Source organism: Megascapheus bottae, chromosome 17 (assembly GCF_031878675.1).
Source record: "Megascapheus bottae isolate mThoBot1 chromosome 17, mThoBot2.hap1, whole genome shotgun sequence".
NCBI lineage: Eukaryota > Metazoa > Chordata > Mammalia > Rodentia > Geomyidae > Megascapheus > Megascapheus bottae.
The window spans coordinates 19598357-19615544 of record NC_143525.1 but is presented as its reverse complement, the minus strand read 5'-3'; the positions used below and the strand labels follow the sequence as shown (position 1 = coordinate 19615544).

The following is a 17188-nucleotide window of genomic DNA, read 5'->3' as shown; positions in this document are numbered from 1 at the left end:
GGCCGAAGAGGATCCAGAACTTGACACGTGAAGAGGACTCCTTCTAGGTATGTTGTTCTGGGAGATTCCTGTCTGGGTGCTTAATTAAGCACCAGGATAGTCTCTCGGAGTCATCGTACAGGGAAGGAGAGACCACCAAGAGTGGGGTAAAATATAAGAGAAAACAAAAGAAAAGGATTGAGGGACTGCAGCCCTCACAAAGTACAGTGCAGGAGGAGGAGAGAGGAGAGAAGAAAAAACAGGAGGGACCAAGGAGCTCCCTCTACCCGTCCTTGAAGGAATTTCAGGATGATAACCAGTTCTCTGCCCTGACTTTACATGATCAGGATGCAGGAGAGTCAGATCAAAGCACAGAAAATGAGGGGGAAGGGCCCCCGGAGGAGCTAAGTTCAAATGAAGAGGGAGAATTAGAGGAGCAAGCTGCCAGGTATGAGGCTGATAGATACGGCCCCAGGGGAGGATTTGGTGCAGACAATGGCCAGGGCGTTTCCCGACCTACCCCTTCTGCCCCGCCCCCCTGCGTCCCTAAGACAGGGAACTCCCTTATCGGTGCTCCTACCTGGTCTCGGCTGAAAACTTTAAAAGATCTTATGGCCTCCGCTCAACAGTACTGCACTAGTGCGTAGGCTTAAAGCCATGGCCATGACTCCCACAGACTGGTACGAAATTGGACGCTCTTGCCTAACGCATGGCCAATTCCTGGCATTTAGTGCCTCAGCAGCGGATTTGGCTGTGGCCCGGCATGGCCAAAATGTTGCTAATGGCCATCCTGAATGGACGGCGGACATGCTCTTTGGACAAGGCCTTTATGTGGCAGATCAAATGAACTATCCCATGGAAGTGTATCGCCAGGTTAATGATATATTTTATAGGGCTTGGAAGTCCCTCTCTAACAAGGGAGAGCTTCGAGGTGGCCTTACAAAAATCATCCAGAAGCCTGTCGAACCTTTTACTGATTTTGTTGGGCGAGTTCCTGACGTTTAGTAAATTATCTAAACTCCTTGCAAAGGCAGGCTTAAACTTGGCACCAGAAAAGGTGCAATTTTCAGAAAAGGTTCAGTTTTTAGGTTCCATAATTTCTCCCACAGTTGTTACACCTCAAAAGGTGGTATTAAAGACAAAGCATTTGCATACCCTTCATGATTTTCAAAAATTAATGGGGGACGTAAATTGGGTCCGAAATTTTCTTAATGTCCCTCGCTCTGAATTGTTGCCCCTCTTTTCCTTATTGGAGGGAGACCCGGATGTTACCTCACCTAGAAAATTGACTGTTCAGGCTAAGAGTTCCATTCAGCGTCTTGAACAGGCCATAGAAAATGCACAACTTTTGCGTGTAAATCCATCAGCGCCAATCTTATTGTGCATTTTTAAAACAAAGAATTATCCTACAGGAGTATTATGGCAAGAAGGCCCATTGTTATGGTTGCATGGAAATTCTTATGGCTTAAAAACTATTCAGTATTTTCCAGAATTAGTTGCTTTGTTAGCTCTTACAGGTTGCAAGGCGTGTTTGACTCACTTTGCAAAATTTCCTGACAAATTAATTATTCCTTATACCCGGCAACAAGTACAAATATTGGCTGCCTCTGTTGACTGGTGGGCAGTTTTGGTGTGCTCCTTTCCAAATATAATTGACAATCATTATCCCAAACATCCACTGCTGAATTTTGTGCGTGAAGATTGGGTGTATTTCTATTGGCGCGTTCCACAATTCCCTGACCCTGGGGATTGTAAGGGAGGCCAGTAGAATGAACTACCTGCATTTGAGTGCAAAAGGAGCGAAATCCGGCAGAGGCATAAGCAGGGCCATTATCTGTTTTCAATTTTAATGGTTTTCCCCATGCTGCCCAGGCTTCCAAGCAATGAACTTTGACATGGGACACCCTTTCCCCTGTAAGGGCTGTGGCATGCAATATGCCAGAGAAAGTGTCCACTGAAACATGAACATATTTTGTCCTGCCAAATTCAAGCACATGAGTAACATCCATTTGCCATAAGGCATTAGAGCAAAGGCCTCTAGGATTAACTCCAATTATGAAAGAGGGATGATATACTACACAGGATTGACAAGCTTTAACAATCTCTCTAGCCTGTTGGCGTGAAATGGAAAACTTGTAACGAAGGGTTTTTGCAGAAACATGATAAAGTTGATGAAAATCTCGTGCTAATTGAACAGAATTATGGGAAAGGTCCACCAGGGCTCTGGCAGTCAAATCCACTAAGGCATTGGCCTCTGACATAGGACCAGGCAAGCCAGTATGTGCCCGAATATGACCAATGAAAAAAGGATTTTTCCTTTGTAAAATTAAACTCTGAAGTTGGGATAATATATTTGAAACTGTACTGCTACCTTTTATGGAGGCTGCGACTTCCAGGGATGCCACTGCATTAACTACATATTGTGAATCAGAATATAGGTTAAAAGGCTCAGGAAATTTCCCGAATACTTCTAAAACTGTTAGACATTCAACTACTTGTGGAGTTTCTGGTTGAAAATTTAAAGTTACTGGCTCTTTTCCTTGAACTACATAGGCACCTCGGCCTGTTTTTGACCCATCTGTAAATATAATTAGGGCATTACTCAGAGGCAGTTTTTTCGTAACTTTGGGGAAATACACCCAATCTTCACGCACAAAATTCAGCAGTGGATGTTTGGGACAATGATTGTCAATTATATTTGGAAAGGAGCACACCAAAACTGCCCACCAGTCAACAGAGGCAGCCAATATTTGTACTTGTTGCCGGGTATAAGGAATAATTAATTTGTCAGGAAATTTAACAAAGCAACTAATTCTGGAAAATACTGAATAGTTTTTAAGCCATAAGAATTTCCATGCAACCATAACAATGGGCCTTCTTGCCATAATACTCCTGTAGGATAATTTTTTGTTTTAAATATGCACAATAAGATTGGCGCTGATGGATTTACACGCAAGAGTTGTGCATTTTCTATGGCCTGTTCAAGACGCTGAATGGAACTCTTAGCCTGAACAGTCAATTTTCTAGGTGAAGTAACATCCGGATCTCCCTCCAATAAGGAAAAGAGGGGCAACAATTCAGAGCGAGGGACATTAAGAAAATTTCTGACCCAATTTACGTCCCCCATTAATTTTTGAAAATCATGAAGGGTATGCAAATGATTTGTTTTCAAGACGACCTTTTGGGGTGTCACAGCTATGGGATTTATTATGGAACCTAAAAACTGAACCTTTTCTGAAAATTGCACCTTTTCTGGTGCCAAGTTTAAGCCTGCCTTTGCAAGAAGTTTAGACAACTTACTAAACGTCAAGAACTCGCCCAACAAAATATAAGAGACTGGCTCCAGAACTCTCTGTCCCGTAATGGGATTTTCAAAAACAGGAAAAGCAGAGGCCAACCGAGACCAGGTACGGGCTTTGATAAAGGAACTTCCCTTCTTTGGGATGTAGGGAGGCGGGGCAGAGGGGGCAGGTCGAGCCTGGCCATTGTCTGCACCAAATCCTCCCCTGGGGCTGTATCTGTCAGCCTCATACGCGGCAGCCTGTTTCTCTAGCTCCTCCTCTTCATTTGAACTTAGCTCCTCCGGGAGCCCATCCCCCTCATTATCTGTGCTTTGATCTGACTCTCCTGCATCCTGATAGAGGGAGCTCCTTGGTCCCTCCTGTTTTTTCTTTTCTCTTCTCTCCTCCTCCTGCACTGTACTTTGTGAGGGCTGCAGTCCCTCAATTCCATTCTTTTGTTTTCTCTTACATTTTACCCCACTCTTGGTGGTCCCTCCTTCCTTGTACGATGACTCCGAGAGACTATCCTGGTGCTTAATTAATACCTTCCTCCCTTCTTTAATAATCTCAGTATTTCTGCCCTCCTCCAAACAAGCGCGCACCATTCTCCATATGGGCAACGTGGCGCGGGAGACCCCTCCCTTTTCTAGAGCTCTATCCAGGTCCTGGCCTAATATATCCCAACAGGCCAGTGAGAGATCTCCAGACTCCGCAAACCATGGGGCGTGTATCTCAATATCTGTTAACACTCTATGTATTGTGTTCTCAGCCCACGCTGTTTAAGAAGGGCTTGTAAGGGGGCACAGAAGTCCCTTATACGGCACACACTTCCTGAAGAGTTACCCATACTGATGTTTAAAGACCGAGTTAACACAAACCACAGAGGAAGAAGGATAACAAGCACCCAGACAGGAACTTCTCAGAACAACATACCTAGAAGGAGTCCTCTTCACGTGTCAAGTTCTGGATCCTCTTCGGCCCCTCCGCAGGTCCCGGGTTTCCGGCACCAGTTGCGGCGCCCGGCACCCCTGACCAGCAGGGAAGAACGGACACCACCCGAGGATCCTTCCTGTATCACGCTTTTAATGAAGAGCCACTTGGTTAAAGGGAGAGCTGAAGCAGAGGGGCGCGGGGCAGGGAAATGCAGCTGCTTATAAACAATCAAAGAACGCGGAACTTTTTCCATTGGCTGCTGTGTTGCTAGGATACACTATGGCAGAACAAAACTCAGGATTGGTCAGGCCTCTGACGTCATACGCGCAGACTCAGCGGAGCGAGCAAAGGCTCTGCACTCACACACCAGATAAGGGGAACTAAGAAATTTGTATACAATGAGCGAGGCAGGGGACAGGCGCCGTCTCGGCTGCTCCGGCTCCCCACAAGAAACTCCACAAGTAGTTGAATGTCTAACAGTTTTAGAAGTATTCGGGAAATTTCCTGAGCCTTTTAACCTATATTCTGATTCACAATATGTAGTTAATGCAGTGGCATCCCTGGAAGTCGCAGCCTCCATAAAAGGTAGCAGTACAGTTTCAAATATATTATCCCAACTTCAGAGTTTAATTTTACAAAGGAAAAATCCTTTTTTCATTGGTCATATTCGGGCACATACTGGCTTGCCTGGTCCCATGTCAGAGGCCAATGCCTTAGTGGATTTGACTGCCAGAGCCCTGGTGGGCCTTTCCCATAATTCTGTTCAATTAGCATGAGATTTTCATCAGCTTTATCATGTTTCTGCAAAAACCCTTCGTTATAAGTTTTCCATTTCACGCCAACAGGCTAGAGAAATTGTTAAAGCTTGTCAATCCTGTGTGGTTTATCACCCCTCTTTTATAATTGGGGTTAATCCTAGAGGACTTTGTTCTAATGCCCTGTGGCAAATGGATGTTACTCATGTACCTGAATTTGGCCGAGTAAAATATATACATGTCTCTGTGGATACCTTCTCTGGCATAATGCATGCCACCGCCCTTACTGGAGAAAAGGTGTCACATGTCAAAGTCCATTGCTTGGAAGCCTGGGCAGCATGGGGAAAACCATTAAAATTGAAAACAGATAATGGCCCTGCTTATGCCTCTGCCGGATTTCGCTCCTTTTGCACTCAAATGCAGGTAGTTCATTCTACTGGCCTCCCTTACAATCCCCAGGGTCAGGGAATTGTGGAATGCGCCAATAGAACACTTAAACAACTTTTATTTAAACAAAAGGAGGGAATAGGCCGAGATGCCTCCCCCAGAGAAAGGCTGGCCATTGCACTGTTTACCTTAAATTATGTAACAGTGGATGACAATGGACAATCAGCTGCTGATCGGCATGCTGGCAAAATGGCAATACCACCCACACAAAAAGTAATGTTGAAAAATGTTATCGATAATAAATGGTATGGACCGGATCCTGTAAATCAGAGATCCAGGGGAGCTGTTTGTGTTTTTCCACAGGGACAGGAATCCCCCCATTGGGTGCCGCAGCGCCTCGTAAGGATATTGGAGGAAAATCAAACGCCTAAAGAGGACGATGCGAAACAAAATCCTGGGAATAACCCTGTTAATAATTCTTCTGCTGCCACGACTTTGGATGAAGAGACAGAAGGGAAAAAGCAACAAGGAAAAGACGATGTGGGCAGTGATGAAGACCTTTCCATTACCAATGCCTGTGACTAATGCTTCTTCCGTTTTCCCCTTTGTGCCACCAATTCTTCCTTGCAACTTCCCTAGGACTGCAAGGTTCCCTATGCCTTACCCTGTCAAAAAATCTGTCCTTCTGTGTTAGGCTGGTTTCTCAAAAATTGGGTCGCTCTGATTAATGTATAGTTCTGGCAAGGGAAGGGTTGTGGGGTTTTCTGCACTTGTTCCAGAGGTGGACCTTCCTGTTTATGTTTTTACTCTTTAAAGCTTCAAGTAATGATAGTATTTTAAATTGTTCTGCCATAGAGTGTAAATTGAGTCAATGCTGGAGCCGTTGCCTACATTTGTTCCAGTTCCTGTGAATGTTTGTTGCAGTTTGTTTTGGGTTTTGTGTCTTTAGCCTTTGGTTGCTCTGCCGAATGAGGTCTCACAATAAGAGAGAGAGAGCAATGCTTGTTCATGCACTCACTGCCTTGGAGCAGGGACACTCCCCCAAAATTTGGCTTGCAGCTTTAAAGGTCAACTAAAACTGTCCTGTACTGCCTTTGCACCCTCGAGACCTTAGTCTATTGCACGAGGAATAGGAGTATAGGCAGCCAAGAGTTGTGAAATGATGGACAAAGTACCACTCCTGACCCTAACAGGTCAGGGAGAGCATGTGCGTCAGCATATGGGTCTGCGCCCCTAGCCCATCTCCACAAAGGGAAAAGAGGACCTGAAGGGGAGGGATCCAGAGTTGATCGCCTGGGTCACTCCTCTAGAGTAGGACCTCAAGTTTTACTTTGGAGGACAGCACCTCTACTCTCTTCACAACAGGTATGTTGGCCTGCTGCATTAAAACAGAAAGGGGGAGATGTGGGGAGCCGGAGCGGCCGACATTACAAGACGGCGCCTGTCCCCTGCCTCGCTCTTTGTGAACAACTTCTTAGTTCTCCTTATTTGGTATGTGAGTGCGGAGCCTTTGCTCGTTCCACTGAGTCTGCGCGTATGACATCAGAGGCCTGACCAATCCCGAGTTTTAAAATGACCCTGGCAACAGAGCAGCCAATGGCAAAAGCCCCGTGTTCCTTGATTGTTTATAAGCAGCTGCATTTCCCTGCCCCGGGCCCCTCTGCTTCAGCTCTCCCTTTAATCAAGTTGCTCTTCAATAAAGCGTGATACGAGAAGGATCCTCGGGTGGTGTCCGTTCTTCCCTGCTGGTCAGGGGTGCCGGGCGCCGCACTCATATATACATATATATACATATACTTGTGTATATATAACATATATATTCATATTATATTACATATAAGATGCATTTTTCTTTAAAGCAGGATATTGATTTGATGTTAGAAAAGAACAGTATGGCACATTAGAGATTATCAGCAATCTAGAAGGAATGATTTTCTTTCCTGTACTGCTGTGTAAAGTCAGGATTTTGTACTTGTTAACCTGTTTAGCTTAGTCACATTTTTTTGGATACAAAAGTATTTATTTTATGAAATTGGTATTTAAAATAAACTTTTCATCTGTCTACTCACAAAATCTAATTTAAAACATGATACATTTCTCTCTAGCTGATTTGATGCTATGCTTTACAAACAATACTCACTTATTATTTTTTATTAAGAACCTGTACTAAAGAAGTTTTTGTTTTATCAGAAAGCATTTCCCTTTTCTTATAGAGTGCTTCTTCAATGAAGACACCAACAAGAACTACTTTCAGATGGTACAGAATTTCTTATTTCTTGAAGACTCTGTGGTTGACCACTTCTTCATTAGTTACCTGCAGCAGCAAAACACCTTCCTTACTACCAACACCACTGAAGGAACCAAGAAAAGCTTTATTAATGATCACTTGGCTTGCCTCAGCTGTTGAAATGAAGCACTTTATAGTCTTTGTGGCAGCAGAATATACTTGTCCATGGTTCCTATCAATGCTAAAATTCCAGCAGGGAAAAAAATGATATGTTAAGCACCCAAATCTTCATGGAGAGGGGAGGGGGGAGAAAGAAGGAACAAAAGGGAAAAACAACCTTTTCTCTGAAAAGGGAGGCTTGAAGTCTTTGTCAGAGGATAAGATTTCCAAGTGGCTCTGTTCAAAAGTCCAACTTGGAGTTTCTGATGAACATTTCCTTTGCAGAAATCCAAAAAAGCTCCTTGGGGGAAGAGGAAGCAACAGTGAATGATTTGTGACATTTTCCATGTCTCTCACAGAAATGAACACCTATGCTTTGATTCATAACACAATGAGCAAAGGCTTTCCTAACCTAACCTGGGGCTTCAAAACAATTCCATGCATGCAGCAGATGTGTAGGAGATTGTCATGCCAATCACAAAGGTCTCTACAATGCAACTACGGAGTCCTGAAGGACTGTTGACCGAGAGGTATCCATGCTAGTACTGACCACCTCTTCCTCGCTGGGCAACTACTATATTTTTTTGCCAGCCCTGGGCTTGAGTTCAGCATCTGAGCACTGTCTTTGGACTTTCTCAAGGCTAGGTGTCTACCACTTGAACCTCAGGACCACTTTCAGTTTTTTTCTTTTTGACATTTTTTATTGTAATTAATAAAAGGGTTACATGATGTTTGCCTGATAGAACGTGCATTAATTCACATACATTGTTACCCTTTCACATGTCTTGGTCCCCATTACACTCCCCCCCACCCCAAACTTTCAGTTTTTTTTCTATGTATGTTGTACCAAGGAATCGAAACCGGGTCTTCGTGCATGCTAGGCAAGCACTCTACCACTAGGCCAAACTCCTGGCCCCTGGGCAATTACATTTGCTGGAGCCAGATGAGACCTCAGGAAGCAAGAGTTCTCTCTAACTTGCATAGAGCCCTCATTGTAAGGCTAGGGGATAGAAATTGATGAGTTCTAGGCTCCTTCCAGTTCTCAGATCCTCACTAAAGATTTAGACTCCCTTTACCTTGAGGACTCTTCACTTCCTTCTGCTGATGTTCTGTGGGAATAAATCTGTTTGGGAAGAAAGCACAATCAGGATTATCCACCAACATTAAGTACTTTCAACTGCTCATTCCTTTACTTATATATCTTATCTACCCAGGAGGTGGCTTTTATGACCCCGGGAATTCTGCTCTTTTTCTCTTCCACAGTACCTAGCTGAGGGTCTTGTCTGAAGCTAGAATTTTAATACATGCATTTACTATTTTAGATAAATTCTAACAGGAAATTCGTCAGATAAATTCTAACAGGAAATTCGTCGTGATAACTCTTAAAACAGTAAAGGAAATGCCCGTTAACCGATTGCACACTTGCCTAGGGACCAAAACACCAGTATTATTATCAAATCCAAAACAAGATCACTGTCTTTATTACAATTATTACTGTCATGAGGCACTGCTATTGAAGACAACCTATGTAATGAAGACATAAATCGAACACAAATATTAGAAAGGAACCAAACTATTTTTATTTGTATATGAAAATGATGGATAACTAAAAAATGCCTGAGAGCCAGGCACTGTGTCTCACACCTGTGATCCTAGCTAATCAAGAGGCTAGGACATGGGGATTAAAGTTTGAAGCCAGTCTGCGCAGGAAAGTACGTGAGACTCCGACTTCCAATTAACCACAGAAAAGCCGGATGTAGAAAAAAATAAAGCCCAAGAGAATCAGCTAATATTATTGGACCAATACTATGAAAATTCAGTGAAGTGGGCAGAAAGAAAATATGGAGATCAGCACACAAACAATAGCTTTCCTAGGTACCCATAGGATTTAGAGGTAAAGAAAGATACAACTTATAATAGCAATAGAGGTATAGGAAAGCATCTTAGAATAAACAACAGAAGATGGAGCATTGCCTAATGGAAGAGTGTTTGGCTAGCACGCATGAAGTGCTGGGTTTGATTCCTCAGTACCAAATACACAGAAAAAACTGGAAGCAGTGCTGTGGCTCAAGTGATAGAGTGCTGGCCTTGAGGAAAGCCCAAGGTCAGTGCTCAGGCCCTGAGCTTCAACCTCAGAACTTGTAATAAATAAATAAATAAATAGGAAGTAAGAAGTATAAACAATAGTAAAGTTATATAAAAATCTTGGATAAAACCTCAACATCACTGGGTGCGGATGGCTCATTCTTGTAATTCTAGCTACTCAGGAGGCTGAGATCTGATAATTATGGTTCCAAGTCAGCCCAGGCAGGAAAGTCCATGAGACTATTATCTCTAGGTAGCCACCAGAAAACCAGAAGTGGCAATGTGGCTCAAAGTGGAGGGTGTTAGGTTGGAGGGGGAAAGCTCAGGGACAGGGTGCATGTCCTGAGTTCAAAATAAAAAAAAACAAAGCAATAACGACAACAAAAACCTAGTGCCATGCATGGTGTCACAGCTTTAGTCAAAACTGTTTGTGAACCTGGTTATTAGTACCTCAAAGCCTAGCTACTCAGGAGGCTGAGATCTGAGCACCATGGTTCAAAGCCAGCCTGAGCAGAAAAATAGATAAGACTTTAAGCTGCAATTAACCACCAGAAGTAGAGCTATGGCTTAAAGTGGTAGAGCACTAACCTTGAGTGAGAAAGCTAAGGGATGGCATGTAGTCCTTGAGTTCAAGCCCCAAGCAGGACAAAAAGAAACGAAACAGGGCCACGAGTTTGGCCCAATGGTAGAGTGCTTGCCCTAGCATGCACGAAGACCTGGGTTCAATTCCTCAGTACTAAATATGTAGAAAAAAGCCAGAAGTGGTTCTGAGGCTTAAGTGGTAGAGTTCTAACCTTGAGAAATCCCAAGGACAGTGCGCAGGCCCTGAGCTTGAGCGCAGGACTGGCAAAAAAAAAAAAGAAGCCTATTTATGAGGCAGAAATAAGAGACCTACGGTGTCAGGATGGATTCTAGCTGAAAAACACAAACAAAAATGCTGGGGAGATAGATTATATGGTAGGCAAGTACCTAGCCAATATGAGGTTCTAAGTTCCAACCTCATTATCAGAAGAAACATTTAGCAGAAATCTCAACCTACAATTGTAACATTTTTCAAATTCATCGCCATTAAAAATTTTTTTTGTGGGGCTGGGAGTTTGGCCTAGTGGTAGAGTGGTTGCCTAGCATGCACGAATACCCGGGTTCGATTCCTTGGTACCACATACATAGAAAAAAGCTGGAAGTGGTGCTGAGGCTCAAGTGGTAGAGCTCTAGCCTTTAGAAAGTCCAAGGACAGTGCTCAGGCCTTGAGCCCAAGCCCAAGACTGGCCAAAAAAAAAATTGCATCTTAGGGTTGTTTTTATTTGCATTTCCTTTACGACCATAGATGATGAACATTTTCTTATATGCTTTTCTGCCATTTTAGTCTCTTCTTCTGATAAGTCTCTCTTTAGTTCCCTTGCCCATTTAGTGAATGGCTTATTTGGTTTTCGGGGATTTGAACTCAGACAATGACAGTTGCTGGCGGGGTTGTGGAGATAAAGGAACCCTACTACACTGCTGGTGGGAATGTAGACTAGTTCAGCTACTCTGGAAAGCAGTGTGGAGGTTCCTTAAAGAACTGAAAATAGACCTTCCCTACGATCCCGCTATACCACTTCTGGGCATCTATCCTGAACATCATGACCCAAGATACTATAAGGACACCTGCTCAGCTATGTTCATCTCTGCACTATTCACAATAGCCAGGTGATGGAAACAATGCAGATGCCCTACTGCAGATGAATGGATACAGAAAATGTGGTATATATACACAATGGAATTCTACATAGCCAACAGACAAGATAAAATAATGGCATTCTCAGGGATGTGAATGAATCTAGAGCGAATCATGTTGAGTGAGACAAGTCAAGACCTAAGGAACAAAAGGCACATGGTGTCCTTAATATGGGCCTATTAAATCCAAAGAGTACAAGAGCGAGGACTCAATAACTGCATACCCAAAGCTATGGACATGGTAATGGAAATACAACATAACTATAGAGACATAAAAACCTATGACTCTATAGACATACTATTTTATTTCATAAATTAATATGTTTCTATGACATACAAACCCTTAGCCTAATTTTGATTAAGTTCTAAATACTAAGTCCCAGTGATTGTAATTAGAGATTCCCTCCTTGAACACTTGTTTGTTAAATTTGTCATTTAAAATATGATGTAAACATAAGCCATATAATGAATGATTGTTGTTTTATCTCTCATCTCTTTTGCTGTCCCTTGGTTGTCTCATATTGTTACACTATCTTACTTTGTTACCTGATATATTGGATATATTTGTATTTGGTTATTTGAAACTGGATAGGGAACGGGGGAAAACAAGATGGGGTTGGGGGGGAGGGAAATGGGGACCAAGACATGTGAAAGGGTATCAGTGTATGGGAATTAATGCACCATCTGTCTGGCAAATATCATGTAACCCTTCTATTAATTACAAGAAAAATATATGAATAAGATAATTTTTTTTCAAACAAACTCCAACAGGCTCTCTTTTGGGCAGAAACGGTATGAAAGAGAAACTATCAAATATATGTAAAGAAAGATCTAAGAGAAAAAGCACATCAAGGCAGGAAGTGAGTGAACTTTAACTGACTCTTGGAAACAAATCAAAAATCATTTGCTCAGAAAATGAAGTGGGGGACCAGAAAATGGCACTGAGACAAAAAGAGAGAACCAGGGAATCCCACGAGCCAACTACCTTAAGAAATCCACAACAACAAACTCAAGCAACAGAGAAGGACTCAAACCAGAAAATAAATCCAGATAAAGCTTACATCCAACTTTCTCAAAGAATTCAAAACAGGAGGACCCCTCCTCCACCCCTTGCCATGGGCTCCAACCTGCGAAAAGCATCGGCTGAGGGCGCCTGGCCGGGCGGCCCCAACCGCCGCAGAAACCACAGAAACCAGCATAGGACTGGGCCAGCGGCAGAAGCCAGACTCAGGAACCAGCACAGACCGGAACATCAAGCAGCGGAACCCAGACTCGGACCACAAGCGGTGGTGGAGATCCGAGGGGAGTGAACGATTCTCCAACACCATGGAGCACCCACACAAAGGAGTGAGTAGCTCAGCGGGTAGCCCAGTGTGACCCCAAACCCATCAGGAAAGCAGAGCTGGTGCCAAGCTATAGAATTTAACTCAGACCCCTCCACCCTGCCCGAGGAAGACCTGCAGGAGCAGGGGGGCAAGGAATTTAGAATCCTGTCTCTTCCCTCAACAGCTCCCTCCCCCAGGCCTCTGACTGGAGACTGACAGGCGGGCAGGCGCTAAAAACTAGCACCCCACCAAAGGGGGCAGAGGTGTCCTTGCCTACCACCCGCCCAACAGGTTCCTATCCCAGGCCTTTGACCGGAGACTGACAGGCAGGCTGGCGCTAAGACCCAGCACCTCACTAAAGGGGGTAGAAGTGTCCCAGCAGGTTCCCCTCCCAGGCCACTGGATCTGGAGAGTGGGGGGGCTCTGAGATCCTCCCTTCCAACAGCAGGTGGGGTGCGCAGGAGTCTAGGAGCCAGCATCTGTCCCCCTCAGTTCTTGAGCCGGACACCCTCCAGCTGGGAATCCCCAGCAAGACAGCACCAAGGGGCCCCCCACAGTCACAGACTCTGACAAAGAGGCAGAAACACAGCAGGGAACTGAAGGGCAGACAAGCAGCCAAGCTTGCCTTCTGAGAATCAGAAAGGCCTGGCTTCGCACTTGGACCCCACGTCCTCAGCTGGGCCCTGCTCCTGGGAACAGAACGGACACCTGCTGGTCCTGCTGAGAGCCCCTGGAAACTCCCAAACCCCAGACCCTTGGCCGGGAGCCTGCCCCTGGAAGCAGCGCAGGAAAACCAACCATCCACCCAGCGCGCTGACACTGAAACGTGCAGATCCAACCCACGGCCCACTGTGACGCCACTGGTTGAGCTGAGAGCTAGTCGTGCAGCAGCACACAGCCTCTGGGAACAGGCCAAACACTTGCAAAAACTGCAAACTCTGACACAGTCAGCAGAGGAATCAATTTGGCCGAGAACCACAGGATTACACAGATTCCCAGAACCACTGGTCCCAATCCAAGAAAAGACCGCCACCTACTGACCACAGAGCAAACTACAACAACAGTTCTCAATGCCTAGGAGAGCGCAAAGACAAATTACGACATACATAAATAAAGTTCCACACAACGCCCAAAAGGAAACTAGAGCTAAGGGACAAGACAGATGTCACCTCCAAGAAATGACACCTGAAGAGACACGAAATATGATTCAAGTCAAGTAGATGATTTTAGAAATGACTAACGAAATTAAAGCTGAATTCCAAAAACATAAGCAAGAAATTTCCAAGGAACTCTTCAAATTCAAAAGAGAAGTGGAAGAAAAGTTCAATACCCTCTCAGCAGACATGATCAGCTCGGTCCACACTTCAAGCAAAAATGGAGGCATTAAGCAGCAGATTGACTGAGATGGAGATTAGACCATCAGGAACGAAAGATAAAACACAAGAGCTGGAACAGAGAATTGCCACGTTGGAAAAGTCAGTCAGAATCCACCAGAGAGAGCTCCAGGAACTAGCAGATGCAGCAAAGAAGTCTAATCTTCGTATAATAGGGATTGAGGAGGGCACAGAATTTCAGGACAAAGGAATGCAACCATTTTTCACCAAAATCATAGCAGAGAACTTCCCCAACCTCAAAAGGGAAAATACTCACATTATTGAAGGTTTCAGGACTCCAAACAGGCAAGATCCTAGAAGGAACTCATCTAGACATATCATAGTAAAGACACTAGACCCGAATACCAAGGAATTGATCTTAAATGCTGCAAAAACAAAGAAGGAGCTATACTACAATGGGAAAAAAATCGAATTACAGCAGATCTCTCCACGCAAACCCTAAACGCAAGAAAAGCTTGGAAAACATCATTGATGTCCTGAAGACCAACAACTGCCAACCCAGACTGATATATCCAGCAAAACTAGCATTTACATTTGAGGGAGAAACAAGAATATTTCACTCCAAAGAGAAGCCAGCATTACAAAAGATACTAATTAATTGAGAACAAATTGTAGAACATCAAGAACCCCCATCAAGAAGCAAATATCTATAATTCACTAAACACAAAAGGGGAGAAAAAGAGAGAAAGAAACTTAGAAGTAAAAAAAAATAACAATGACACTGACCATTTCTCCATAATTTCCCTAAATGTGAATGGGCTGAACAATCAAATCAAAAGACACAGAGCAGCAGACTGGAGTAAGAAACACCACCCATCGATATGCTGCCTCCAATAGATCCACCTTACTGCCAAAGACAGAAACAAATTCCAAGTGAAACAATGGAGATCAATTTTCCACTCCAATGCACCATGCAAAAAAGCAGGACTAGCAATCTTAATCTCCGACAAAATTAACTTCTCAGTAAAATCAGTACATAAAGATAGAGACGGCCATTATATATTAGTAAAGGGTACAGTCCATGCCCATAATATTACAGTTATGAACATTTACTCCCCCAGCATGGGACCACCCAAATTTGTCAAACAAACTCTCTTAGAATTACAGAAAATAGACTCAAACACAATCATAGTGGGAGACCTTAATACACCACTCTCAACAAATGACAGGTCAACTCAACAAAATAGAATATTGAAAAATGACATTTCAAAAATGTTTTTTAAAAGCCTTGCTTCAGTTTTTTAAAACTTTATTTTATTGTTGGGGTAATATATGGAGGGGTTACAGTTACATTTGTCAGGTAGTGGGTGCATTACTTCTCACACTTGTTTTCTCATGTTTTTGTCTCCATTTCCCCCCTCTACCCACTCCCAATCATCTTGTTTTCCCCCTTTCCTTCCCTATTTCAAATAAACGTATATACAATATACCAGGTAACAAAGTCAGATACAGTAAACACATGACATTAAACATAAGGGGAACTAAAAGAAAAAATAAAAAACATAGTGCATTAAGAACAAAGTAGAACACATGGTTAGCCTGTGCCATATTCACACACGACCACCTCATCACCTTTTTTGACCATTACTATCAATGGCAAGGAAAACATTGCATTTTCCTTGAAGGCAGAGAAAAAATATATATATATAAATTGAAGGCAATGTGGGAGTTTATAAAAAGTTCTAGGTAAACAGTGAACCACTAGGAAATTCAGAAGGCCTGCTTGTGCAGTGATCAATTACTAATGGCCTTTGCCCACTGACCCTGTGCTATCATAATCAACTCTGTACTAATAAGAGAACCTACTTCCTCATACTTCGTTATCACAGGACTAACCATGAGATATACTATTCTACCTTGAAAACACTAGGCATAGTCAAAGAATTACCATCTGGAAAAAGGGAAAATAGCTTTGGTTACAGAAACATGATATATTCGGGAAATGTACATGCATGTTGGTCCTTACCTCAATGAGACAGAAAATCATCATCAAAATCATTACGACTATAGTCACAGATATTGCCAAAATGATTTTGTTGTTATAGCCATATCCTGGAACTTCTTGTGTTAGTTAAAAACAAACAAACAAAAACAAATGACAGGTCAACTCAACAAAAGTTAAGCAAAGACATCATCGACTTAAACGACACCATAGCCCAGCTGGGCTTAACAGATATACACAGAGTCTTCCACCCAACGGCGAAACTATGTCTTACTAATGTGCAAAATCTCTGTGTATTTTCCATGCTTTAGACCTACTTCACTCTATGAAGAAGAGTGCAGAAAATTGTCACGTGACTGGCCACATGACTTTGGACTGGACTAATGTCGGGGTCGTCCTCCTTCATGGTCTATCTAAAGGATGGGGAAGTCAGGGTCTGCAGTTCTATAACTATGCTCACCTCACTTGACTCCTTTCGTTCACCTTGAACTTCAGTGCTCTCATTGATATAGTTATCAGTTTTCCACTGGTCCATATCCCAATCGGCTCTTGACACCTTGATTTCTTGTTGCTGTTCACTGAGAAGCTTCATCAGCAAGCCTGTTTTGGAGATGAGCGTGGAACAAGCCATCTGCACTTCAGTCTCAGAGCAGTCAATTTTCAGGGTCCGGATAACATGAGACAGGAGCTTCCTTACATCATTATTGGGAATGAGGGGCCTCAGCTGCTGGTTTAACTGCATTTCAAAATGATCAGCAAAGGATGGAAATTGGGAATGGGTGACTACGGCTTTGACAGGTGAGTCGGTGCTCATGCTGAGGTATTCCCATTGTGCTTCCTTGCCTTCAATTGGCAGCATTACCTTTAATGCAGTCACAGTGGATCCCGGAGTAACAAGATTTTCCTGAACTGTGTTTTTAGGGAGACTTCCTACTGGCACAGGAACATTTTGTGCAGGAATATTTCCTACCAAAGCATTTGCAATCTGGTGTTTTACAGGAATGT

General features: G+C 43.4%; 1 protein-coding gene across 1 annotated transcript; it reads right to left on the bottom strand.

Moving 5' to 3' along the window:
• Positions 1–714: 714 nt before the first annotated feature.
• Positions 715–17183, bottom strand: LOC150051280 (leucine-rich repeat-containing protein 37A-like). The gene is made up of 5 exons (XM_090351493.1): positions 16646–17183; positions 16208–16314; positions 8798–8844; positions 7900–8022; positions 715–769 (listed from the first exon to the last, which is right to left on the bottom strand). Exons 1-5 carry the CDS (start codon positions 17040–17042, stop codon positions 715–717), a joined length of 729 nt encoding a protein of 242 aa, XP_090207619.1. The 5' UTR covers positions 17043–17183.
• Between the last annotated feature and the right edge of the window lie 5 nt (positions 17184–17188).